This window comes from Nannobrachium achirus (genome assembly GCF_963921795.1).
Source record: "Nannobrachium achirus genome assembly, chromosome: 22".
In the NCBI taxonomy this organism is placed as follows: domain Eukaryota; kingdom Metazoa; phylum Chordata; class Actinopteri; order Myctophiformes; family Myctophidae; genus Nannobrachium; species Nannobrachium achirus.
Genome location: NC_137829.1, coordinates 7,996,458 through 8,008,689, shown reverse-complemented (window position 1 = coordinate 8,008,689; position 12,232 = coordinate 7,996,458). Strand labels below are relative to the sequence as shown.

Here is a 12,232-nt window from a genome sequence, read left to right as displayed (position 1 = left end):
TGGCCTCCCCCTGTTCAGCCACGGTCGTGTTCAGCGTGGCGACTGCAGGACGCAGCTCCTTTCCGAAGTCATCAATCTTCTTCAGTAATTTCTTCTCCAAGCCAAGCATCATGGGTTGAATAAAACCATCCATAAACTCTTTCAGTGATTCCTTGAGGACCTCGCGCAGCATGCTCTTTGTAACCGGAGCGTCAGCGTCGCCCTGCATTGCGCCGGCCATGTTGTCGGCGTTTGCGGTCGGAGACCTGGTACTCCTCGACCTCGTGTTAATCGTATTCGGCATGAAACACGAAACAACTGCAAAAACAGACGCTCACCAGTGTTTTGGGCGTTTAAAGTCTCAAAAGAACTATAAAGGCAGTAAAAAATGGGCTTAAAAAATGTGAAAACTATGCACCTCCACAGAGCTCAACAAACGCGTCCTACTCGGTCGCCATCTTGTCGGAACTCCCGAAAACTATAATAATAATACTTGACCACACATGCTGACCCACCCTTCCCCCTGTGTGTGTGTGTGTGTGTGTGTGTGTGTGTGTGTGTGTGTGTGTGTGTGTGTGTGTGTGTGTGTGTGTGTGTGTGTGTGTGTGTGTGTGTGTGTGTGTGTGTGTGTGTGAGAGAACAACAGCGCCCCTCCCTTAACATGTGTGGTCAAAAAAGGTACTGCAGGCTTGAGGCTACATACACGGCCGGACGGCCGGACGGACACATACCCACACACACGGCCACGTATAGGAGACGGTGTGACCACCGCTCAAAAAAAAAAAAACGCCACGAAAACAAAAGGCTTAGTGCGGAGCAAATCAGCCCTTTGTCTTGTTCAATTCGAATCAAAGGATAACCAGGAATGTTTGTTTGACAACAGCATTTACCATGCATTGTTCTGAAGCCCAGAGCCTCCCAAACAAAGACAGATAGGCTTTAAACAAGTCATTTAATTAGCACCGGATCCCCAGCTTTGGCCGCGCCAACCAATTATACATTCCTGAAGCATGTGCAGGTCCTATTTCACATCCTCTCCAGCCCTGTCTCTTACAGTACATCTCTCCCCTTTCCATTTAAGAGAAGGTAAATAGCCCAGACAGACAGCTTCATTAGCCAGCGTCTGAAGAGCGCGGGGCCGATTGTCGCTTAAATAGTGCGCTTTTACTGCAGGCCCAGCCGGCGACCTCCGATCAATTACAGCTGACATTATTGTTTGTCGGGAGCTTTTTTTTCCTGGACAGAGGGAGTAAAAAACGAGATCAGGCTTGAGCTTTGGCTGGAAATGTAATCTTCCCCCCCTCTCTTTGGTTCTTTCGCTCCACAAACAATAAATCATTCAGTTGAGGAGATAATAAAGTGCCAAGTAGGAGCTAGTTTAATTTTTGTCAGGGGAAATCTGTCCACAACAGAGTTAAGGAGAAGGGGCCGGTCGCTATAGCTCCACACCACTCTCAGTGACAAAGGCTTAGTTTCTTATTCCCGTGGAAAGAAAGCCCGCTGTAGGAATAGATGGCCAGAAAGGGCTGGACTCCTGTCAGCCTATGGATTACTGACAGCTCAGCCCACTGCAGATTATAGCCATAATTTTTATCATTGCAAAAGTATTACCCTATTTTTTTATAACTTTATAATTTTAACCACTTAAACCCTATATACTTAGTTGCATGTCAATTATCAAAAATTGCTGATCTACAAGTTTACATTTACAATGCTTGTAGATCTGCTGTATTCACAGTGTGCTCGTCTATTTCGAGGACACTAGGTTTCAAGTGGTTAACGCATTCATCATGCAATCTTTTCAATTCTTTCATGAATTAGAACTACAGGCAACGTTTTCTTTTTTTTTTTGTGTTTTTTTTTTTTACACAGCTTTATGTCTGATGATGTAACAGCTTTTTAATCATGTTGTTACCAAGGGCTGTTTTAATTCATTCAATTCATCCTCCATGATTTGGATCTTTGCTTATCCATGCATGAACTCCCAGGCACTACGTACACAGCATAATAGCTGAGCTGTTTATATTGGTATTAAGTGATTTGTAGCTTTAATGACGGTAAATAGGAGTTCACCTTTGCTGGTCCCTCAGGCTTACTCCAGGTAAATTACTCCAAATGCATTGTTTATGCCCTTCATGAGAAACCGGGCTGCATGGAAATGCAGCTCTCATCTGATCCAAGCGTCTTTGTTTTGTAGGAAAACAGCAACGGAGGAATCTGTCCCCTGTAATATCTTAGAATATTTTAAGTGACCATCGTGTATAGAGTTAAACCAATGCTTAGATTGAATTGCTGTTCTTGAAAAATATGGCATTTTAGTTATATTTTTCTGATCAATATCGCTAAATCAATGAAACTGTGTATTCGGCGAGAATGAGTTTTTGTGTAATATTCTCAATGTAATCTCATGATTAATTAACCCATTTAGGCCTAGGATTATTGACTGCTTTAACCATTGAAAAATAGCAGATATACAGCAGATCTGCAATTTTTGAAAAATCTAGATTTTTTTCTTTGCAAGTCTTTGAATATATCTATTTAAAAGCGAACATTTGTAACTCAAATATTTGCTTCTGGGGGGTCCCTGGAACAACATATTTTTTAGATGGGGGTCCATGGCCAAATACCTGTAATTTTGGGGGTCCTTGACATGAAAAAGTTTGAGAACCACTGATTTAGAGGAAGGATTTAGAAGTCAAGGTCAAAGATCGGGTCAAAGATATTCAAAGACTTGCACTCATTTTCACGATTTAAAAAAAATAGCAGATCTGCAAGCTCGCAGCGCGGCACTCGGTGCCGCGCTGTGAGCTTGTATATCTGCTATTTTTCTCAAGTTAAAGCATACAATAGTGGTTAAAGTGGTTACAATCTAACGCGACTCGGGCGCGTTCCAGGTATTTGAGAGTTAAAAGAGAGAAAAGAGAAAAAAACATTGCAGCGCTGTCTCTGAACACCGTCAGGCTCTCAGTCTCAAGCATTACGTCAAACGTCATGTACAGTACTTCTCTGATATTCAAATTCACTTTCATGGAGAGATTACAAGCAAGCATGGAAGCTCTCAGACCCACGGCTCACCGGCATCAGTCCATCACGTGTCAGCATTTTGAAAGTAGGCTGCCACACATACATACAGTATACACATGTCACTGAGTACATGAATTATTCTTACAAGGAATAACTGTACAAAATAAGCAGGATGGATTTATGACTGACCATGGCAAACCTAAAAATGTAGGTAAGCAATGTAGAGTTTCATTAAATGACACGTTACTAGTCTAAATTGGCATATACAAAGAGCTGAGGGGATAATGTCTGGGTTTGTTTGTGGGACCAGCCATCCAAATTGGCTATTACCCCATAAGCTTCTTATTAAGTAATCCACCTTTCTTGAACATGAACAGGATAGCACTTTCCCTGCCCTCAACTCACTGTACTAGTCTGTTCACACACTTGCAGGTTGCCAGAAAACTCCAAAGTAGTGACAGACAGCTTAGAAAGGCCAAAGTAGAGAAACATATCAAAATGTATATTAGCATTTTCATATGAAATCATTGACAGTGTGATAACACATTTGCTGACAGTCCTACTGTACAGTATATACAGTATATAAACCATGAAATAAATTATGAAAACCTTGTGAGCAGCCTATTTTCCTAGGATAGAGTCAATGAATGGGGGGAAAAAAACACAAGCAGAGTGAAATCGTGAAATGCAAAACACTGGGTCATAATTTGCAGCAATACAAGACGCCATGAATACAACCAATCTCACTCCACCTGGTGCCTTTCACATCCACATAAAGGGATTTGGTGGAGCCGTGTTGGCCAATGGCACATTCCCCTACAGTGGTCTGAATGGGCCTTTATGGAGGGAACATCGCTTTAGGGTAGGGGGACATGAAAGGGGGCGGACAGACACTGAGAGTGAGACTAATACCCCCCGGAGTGAATAGACGTTGGCTGTGCCGCCACCAGGCAGTCAGCCTTTAAGGTGGAGATGTATCACAGAGACGCAGAGGCGCGGTCAGGGGCGTCACAAGGGGGGGAAAAAGTGACTGAGGCCCAAGGTGGAGGGCCTGAAAAATAGCAGATATACAAGCTCAGCGCGGCACTTGCTATTTTTGAAAAAGTCGTGAAAATGTGTGCAAATCTTTGAATATACTGTATGTACGGTATGTATTTTTTAAGCGAACATTTGTAAGTAAAATTTTGCTTCTGTGGGGTCCCTGGAACTAAATATTTTGAGGTGGGGTTCCGGGGTTCCTTCACACGAAAGAGTTGAAACATATATATATATATATATTTTTCTTTTTTTTTTTATTCAAAGTCTGCACAAATTTTCACGTTTTTTCAAAAATAGCAGATCTACAAGCTTGCGAGTGCCGCGCTGTGAGCTTGTATATCTGCTATGTTTCAATAGTTAAAGCACTAAAGCCCGCAGTGAATCCTTGTACCCAGGGCCCAGAATTTGGTGCGACGCCCCTGCGCACGGTGCCTGGCACTGACACACATCATTCACAAAGCAGAGCTATTCTGTTTGTCTCTGTGTCTCAGTTTGTTAAAATGGTGTCTTTGTAAGTATGTGACTGTGTGCTTGCAGCCTATGTATTTGTGCACACCCACACATGTGGCTGTGCTTGAATAAGTGCATGTCTTTACCTCAAAGGCAGGATAAGTCTCTTCACCCTGGCCCTTGAGTGTCTTTGAAAGGTAGATAGGTAGTCCAGCTCTCTCCATGTTGTCCCACTGTAAGTACCCCCACAATCAGGCCCTCTGTGGTGGTTTTTAATTGAGCTTAGCCCGCTGAGTGGTAATTGATTCAGACGGAGCTCCAGGAGAGGCGCTGATACAAGGTGCTCGCCTGGCTTCCAGCCTTTCTTTAATCTTCCTGGCTTTATATTGTTTGGGAAATACTCGCCACTGTGAAACTGCATGCCATCTTTCTTATGGAAATCAATGTTTCTTTTGGATGGGGAGGAATGACAGAGAGGAGTACCTCTCATGTCCTTTCATTTCCAACCAGTGTCCTTCTCTTTTGACTGAGGCTTCGTCATGCAGATCCCCTTGCCCTTTGGGTACTGATGTTTTGTTAGAAAAAGGAGTGCAGAGTTGTTTTGTGGACCAGCTTTCTGTAGTGCTGTTTTTTTCTCCTTCTTCCTCTTTTCTTCCCCCGTCTCTTTCTTTCACGCAGCTCTTTACCTTGAACTGGCCTGCCAAGAAAGCGAACGGGGGGAAAAAATACACATAAAAAAACAGAATGAAGAATCAACTCAATCAGATCCAATAGTGTCTATGAGGTTTTCTTTAAAGCACGCGAGGAAAAGCATCTGAGTGGTGAAGGAACGAGACCAAACTGTTCCCAGTCACTTTTGATCCTGCCAGTTCAAAGTCCCCACAGAGCGGGGGGGGGGGGGGGGAGGGGTGGGGAGGGGGTCTGTGGTTGGGGGGCTACAGACACCTAGCTTTGACCTTCTGTGTGCGCTCTCATGTCCTTTGAAAAGTTGGCCTGTTTTCATTAAGTCATTCAGAGGCAGTGCAGTGCAGTGCGACAGTACAACTAACTAGTACCCCCTATGGTATCTTTATTGGACATTCTTTACGTTTTTTGAGCCACTAATGCCTCCAATTTTCCCAATTAGATGTCTGCCCCAGAACAGCAATTCAATAATTTAAAACATTTGTATGATGCCTCTGATGTCGTAATGAAATCATTTGTGTGCATTCAAAGAAGAAATAAATGAAAATCCAGTTATTATAATGTTTGCAAGGAACTCTAATCTTGTCTCGCTCCCTCTCTCGTGTTCTCTCTTTATCTCTCTCTCTCTCTCTGTCTCTCTCTCTTTGGTCCTGAATATAGGCTGGCTATAATTAGCCTAAAGTCATTGCTTGTTTGTCATTAGCACATTTAACTAGTCATTTGGGTAATGGCTTTTAAGATTGCCTTATTTTTACAGAGATATTTCTTATATGTAAATATTGAGCCAATTTCCATAATGTGCCCTTTTTATTCCTCATAGAATAATTGATGCATCTTTATAGCTGTGTAAACTTTGGTCTTTGAATGACTGTGTGTATAGTTTCCATCCCCATTGTCTTTATTATTTCTGCAGTTGTAGCTATTATTAACATAAGTTGTAAAACATTTATTTGCATTATGTCAGCACGGGGAGAAATAATTATAGACGTAATTATTCCCCAAATTATAAAAAAATAAATAAAAGATGACACCATAATGCCTTTGGATTTATTATTGAACACCAAGATCCCAATGGTGGGAATTCCATCCTGGTGGGTGGGTGGGTGTGCATTGCAATAAAGACGAGGCTGTTGTTTAGCTGTGAAGTGCGTTTCCCGTGTGAATGTCAAACTCATTGAATGCATCGTTGAGTAACCGGCGACCTCTTCCTGTGTCTCAGGGCTGGAACTCCCCTTCATGATGATGCCACACCCCCTGATCCCTGTCAGCCTGCCCCCTGCCTCTGTCACCATGGCGATGAGCCAGATGAATCATCTCAGCACCATTGCCAATATGGCTGCCGCGGCGCAGCAGGGCCAGAGCCTGCCCTCCAGAATGGTCACCTCTGTTATAAAGGTATATACACCAAGGAACCCGCTGGTGAGAAAAGTACTAAACCAGGGGTCTTCAACGTTTTCAGGCCAAGGACCCCTTAGTTGAGAGAGAGAGAGAGAGAGAGAGAGAGAGATGAAGCAGGGACCCCCACAACCTTTTCATACATTCCTTATAGTTTCATTGTTTGACAGCACAATCACCATTGTATTTTGGACTCATGTCAATTTGTGTTTTCAGATACGTATTTAACCACTTAAACCGTCAATACTTAACTTGACATTTCACCCTGTACTTAGTCTGCTCTTTTCCCCCTCTACACCAAAGGTCTTTGCTGAAAATAGCCGATCTACAAGCTCTGCGAGGTGTTGTGAGCTTGTAGATCTGCTATTTTTGGTTAAAGTTCTCACAATATGGACGCTATAGGATTCAAGTGGTTAATATAAAAAAGGAGAAAAAGGTTTCTATCACACAAAGATTTGGAGGACCCCCTGTAGTAACTCTGAGGACCCCCTAGGGGTCCTGGACCACCCTAACCCTTGTACTAAACATTTTTAGTACAAGTAACACTCTGTTACAAGTGAAAGTCCGGAATTCAACATTTACTTGAGTTAAAGTGCAGAAGTATTGGTATCAAAATGTAGCAGAAGTAGGAAGTACTCATTATGCAGAATATCCCGTTTCACAAGTATTCAAATGTGTAAAATTTATAAATATCTTTTGAAAATAGTACTGTACTGTACTGTACAAGCTCACAATAGCCCCTTTTTGACTGCAGCTTTAACACCACACTACATGACACTACACCGCACCACATAAAAATATCTACCTTTTTCATTACACAAAAGTACCCCTATCGGTAAGAAACAAATTGACCCTTTTAACTGTGATCATAACACAATATAAATTTGTATTACAACTATCCTAATTATAATACACTATAATCGATTATAACTGTGATTATAATACAATATAAAGTATTAATGTATTACTATGATAACTATAATACACTATAATAGATTATAACACAATATAATTGTATTATTGTATTATCATGTATTACAATATATCCTGGTGTTCTAAATGAAAAGTCAGTGAGTGATCAGTCATTATGAAGTGTTTGACCCTGTTTGGCCTAGCTCAGACCTACTCTGTATCGGATACTTTTTAGTACCACGTTTAGTACCACTTTCACACCACTCCACTTAGGTCCTTGTACTGGAAAACCTGGCACAAGTGGGCGGTGTGGAGTGGTGTGGTGTTGGGCCATGTCAGTGGAAAAGGGGCTAATGCGTCACACCGCGACGCATTGTGAGCTTGTAGATCGCCTATTTTCAAATGGCCGAAATGTATATGGGTTTAAAGTACCGTGATCTCCTCCCCCCACAACATAATCATCAGGTTTTATGATTATAGGGTTGCTTGGAGGAAGATTTTTTTCAAAAAAGTGTTCAGAAAGTGTTAAAATTATGTTTTTATTTGGCCACACCCACCTGTTCATTAAGTATACCTGGTTGTCAGGTGGGTGGTGACCCAACTGTGAAATGACCCACAGTGTTGTTGAATGGTAAAAAGGGGAGGGGATGATATTATGATGTCATTATATCAGTGTATTTCAGTTAGGCCTTTTGACTCAGAGGCTTTCAGCTTTCAGGAAATAACCAAAAATACATATATGTATATTATAACAACACCTGTCGGTCTATTAGACTAAGTAGACACATACCTTAACTCCATTGACACATACAAAACAGAAGAAGTACAACATTATGGCACCACCACCTTTAAGTGATCAATGTATGTTTTGTAATAATAATCAAAATCTACAAAGTACCTATTAGCTAAAGTTTTCAAATAATTGTTGCGGATTGAAAGTATAATATTTGCTTCTGAGATGTTGTCTAGTAGAAGTAAAAGTACAGAAAAATGTAAATTTAAAAATGAAGTAAGAATACTAAGAAAACAAATACCTCAAAAGTACAGTAATGAGTAAAAACTTGTGCTGTAAATGGGGGCTGGGTGATTACAATGTAAGATCTCGAATGGTTCTTTCTTATTTTAGTCAGGGTTGTGTTGATCTGTCTGCGCTTTGTGGGAACAGGTGCTTATGTCGAGAGTGTGTGTGCGTGTGTATTTGTGGATGCTGGGGTTGCAGGAACGAGTGCCGGACAGTCCCTCCCCGGCTCCGTCTTATGAGGACGGTCGGAGGCCCGGCAGCCACCCGTCATCTCACCGTAGCAGCAGCGTGTCTAGCTCCCCAGCCCGCACAGAGAGCTCATCGGACAGGATACGTACGTATCTGTGCTAAAGCCTAATTTATTTTGTACGATGGTGGCGCTTGGTGGCACTTGGCGTCGCATGGTGGCGTCACTTGGTGTCGCTTGTCTACAGGGACGTCATAAGGGGGGAAAAGTGGGACTGACTGAGTTACTAGGGCTCAAGGAGGTGGAAGGGCCTTAATTATTTAACTATTGAAAAATAGCAGATATACAAGCTCACAGCGCTGCGAGTTTGTAGATATGCTATTTTTTTAAAGTTGTGAAAATGGGTGCAAATCTTTGAATATATGTATTTTTAAGCGAATATTTGTAACTCAAATTTAGCTTCTGGGGGGGGGGTCCCTGGAACTAAATATTTTGAGATGGGAAACAGGTTTTCCGAAAATTTTTCACGATTAAAAAAATAAATAGCAGATCTACAAGCTGCACTCAGTGCCGTGCTGTGAGCTTGTATATCTGCTATTTTTCAATAGTTAAAAGCACCCACAGGCCAGAAAACATTCAGACAGCCACTTCTGAATGTTTGGTAGAAAGATATGCCTGCTTGCATTGGTCTGCGTTATTTCCCGTAGCCCTATAAGTTAAACCCATTTTCTCTCTGCAGCGGCACACCACAACGGCCTGCACATGAACCATGCCCTGCTAGGCCTGTCCCCCAGCATCCTGCCCGGGCCCAAGGAGGGAGACCTGGCTCACGACATGAGCCACGAAGGAAAAAGGATGCACATAGACAAAGGTCAGTCAGGATTCACTTATGAGTACAACAATAATTCACAGAACCTTTGATTGATTGAATTGATTGATTGATTGATTGATTGATTGATTGATTGAAGTATTTATTAGAAGTTTGCATAGGGAAAGGTACAGTTTCATGAGAGTACAGTTCACTGGTACAAGGTCAACTAAAAGTAAACTCGGGTAAGTCTTGTGGCTTATTTCCATTGAGATCCCTTTCTTTAACCTCACATACAGTAACATTGAATGATAGATAGAACACAGTAACACATACACAACATTTTACACAGTCAAAATCCCCAGTGTTTGAATTAACTCCAGAGAGTCTACAAATGGACCCTTATGGGTCCATTTGGTTACATTCATAGACTCGCGGAGGTATCACCCAGGATTTTACTGTGTGTAGTGAACAGATGTAATGAATAGAAATAATGTTAATTATAATAATATTAATTAATACCATGTTCACGTCAAATTGAGCTTCACCGGGAGTTCCCAGACATATTTCGTTATTTATAGTGAGATGTTACTTCAGTGATCTGAACATTTCAATTACCCAAACTACTGTACCTCCATGTATGACTGAACACATCTTACATCTCCAGATGCTCTTTTCAGAGCAGAGTTCAACACAACATGTTTATTAAACACCATCCTCCTAAATACTTATAAGTAGATTAATTATCTCAAGCACATTATATGTATAAATACGTTTTGCATAGTAAACATATTGTTCTTCCCCCCCCACTTGCTGAGTGTTACAAGGGAGAGGAAAAAAGAAGACACAGACGGAAAATCGTTTGCTATGTGCTTTGGATTAAATACAAAATTAAGCAAATAATAGATTTTAGTATTCTCTGTTGGTTTGTTTTACAGCAAGAGCGGGGGGTGGGTGGGTGGTGTTGGGGGCTGCTGTGGTGGGGAGTTTGATAATGATATTAAAACCACTGTGGAAATCATTGGGCTGTGCGTTCCCTGTTGGTTAGCCCTGATGTGAAGATCAGTGCTAGACTTTCACTCACAGAGTGTGAAGCAGTGAATAATAATAATTAGCAAGATCATGAACTGAATTTATGGGTCACAAAGTGTGAAAAGTGTAGTGTGGTGTAGCGTGTGTTTGAGTGTACGTGTGTGTACGTGTGTGTGTGTGTGTGTGTGTGTGTGTGTGTGTGTGTGTGTGTGTGTGTGTGTGTGTGTGTGTGTGTGTGTGTGTGTGTGTGTGTGTGTGTGTGTGTGTGTGTGTGTGTGTGTGTGTGTGTGTGCGTACACGCGTGTGCGTGAGAGTGTGCACGTATGCAAAGGTGTGTCTATATGGGAGAGAAAGAGATATGAGCAAAGGGGAAGACAACGGTATCACCAGAAATCCATGTACTACTGCAATTGATTTGCTCCTCAGTAGCAAAATGTCTAGTCGACACCATTTCTTAACTGCACTTCGTCTCTATTTGAACACAAATATGTTGTCATTCCTTTAAAATGTGGAGGGAGTGAGGGAAATACAATAACCAGCCCTCCATTGCACACCAATTGCGATTATTTGACCCGCACGCAGTCATGCACAAATTTGCGCTTTATTATTGTTGAGATTGTCAATTCTTGATATGTCACTGGGCTTGATTAGGATTCCGGGCTCTTCCAGCGTGTGCACCAGAGGTCTCGGCTGTGGAAAACATTTTTATAAAATAACCCATTAATGCAGAGGAGTGCAACTAAATTAGTTACCAATTTGCTGAGCATGAATTAATGAAGAGAGCTTCTCTCGGCTCCCACAGTTGTAATTTTCATAATAACCCCAGACCTTTATTTGGCAGGTTGTTTAGTTTTTTCGTTTGAAGGTTTTCATTAGTCTAATGAGGACTGTGCAAGGGCGAGCAGTCAGCACAATTTACATGAGGAAGCTATCATAATAAATGAGGCAATTTGAATAACACGCACAGGTTTATGCAGCGAGATAAGAGAGATTGTAGCAGCCAGATCCAGAAGTAACCAATACATTAGAACCAACTAATAACCAAAGTAATTCCAATAAAAGCCTTAAGTGAAGGGAATAAAATTAATGATAGATATATTGAACTGTAATGATATGATACATGATGCATTAGATTAATAAAATAAATGTGTTCCATTGTTAGAGGGGGAGAGGCCCCGCGATCCGGAGCTTTGTTTATGGCGAGCTTTTTAATTAGGCTTGTTCATCGGATCAGTTTGTTTAGACAAATGAGATAACATTCCAATGGTTTAATGATATCTCTCCACTTGTTTGATCTTTATGATCCTGGCAGAGCATTAAATTAATCTTGTGCAGTGTACTTTGAGAAAGAGAGCACACTGGGCATGGCTGAAGGCGGCACTGCACTGGCTTCCATGCAAGCTATTTAAATAGCCTCAAAACACCTCAGAAACGGACACTGCAATGTCACATCACTCGTATCGTACCAACGCATCTCATCTTTTTTTCATGTCATCTCTGCCGATGAAGGACAAAGACTGTTTGTTGTCGTTTTAAAAAGACCATTTCCAAAGTTGTGTCACCCAGTGCAGAGGAACCAGATGGACGTCCTTTTTTTTAAGGGTTTGAACGCGATTCATTTTTGGCCAGATTTTGTCCAAAAAAAAAAAAAAGAAAAAGAAAAAATGATTAGATGATGGGTAGTAGAAAGCTAACCGTTATC

General features: G+C 41.5%; 1 protein-coding gene across 1 annotated transcript in view; it reads left to right on the top strand.

Annotated features, from left to right (window-relative positions):
- Nucleotides 1–12,232, top strand: part of dachd (dachshund d) — a 154,382-nt gene that overhangs the window by 106,309 nt on the left and 35,841 nt on the right. The window contains exons 4-6 of the mRNA XM_080753412.1: nucleotides 6,395–6,570; nucleotides 8,648–8,837; nucleotides 9,430–9,561. Coding sequence (XP_080609538.1) covers nucleotides 6,395–6,570; nucleotides 8,648–8,837; nucleotides 9,430–9,561 — 498 coding nt within the window. The remainder of the gene's footprint in view (nucleotides 1–6,394; nucleotides 6,571–8,647; nucleotides 8,838–9,429; nucleotides 9,562–12,232) is intronic.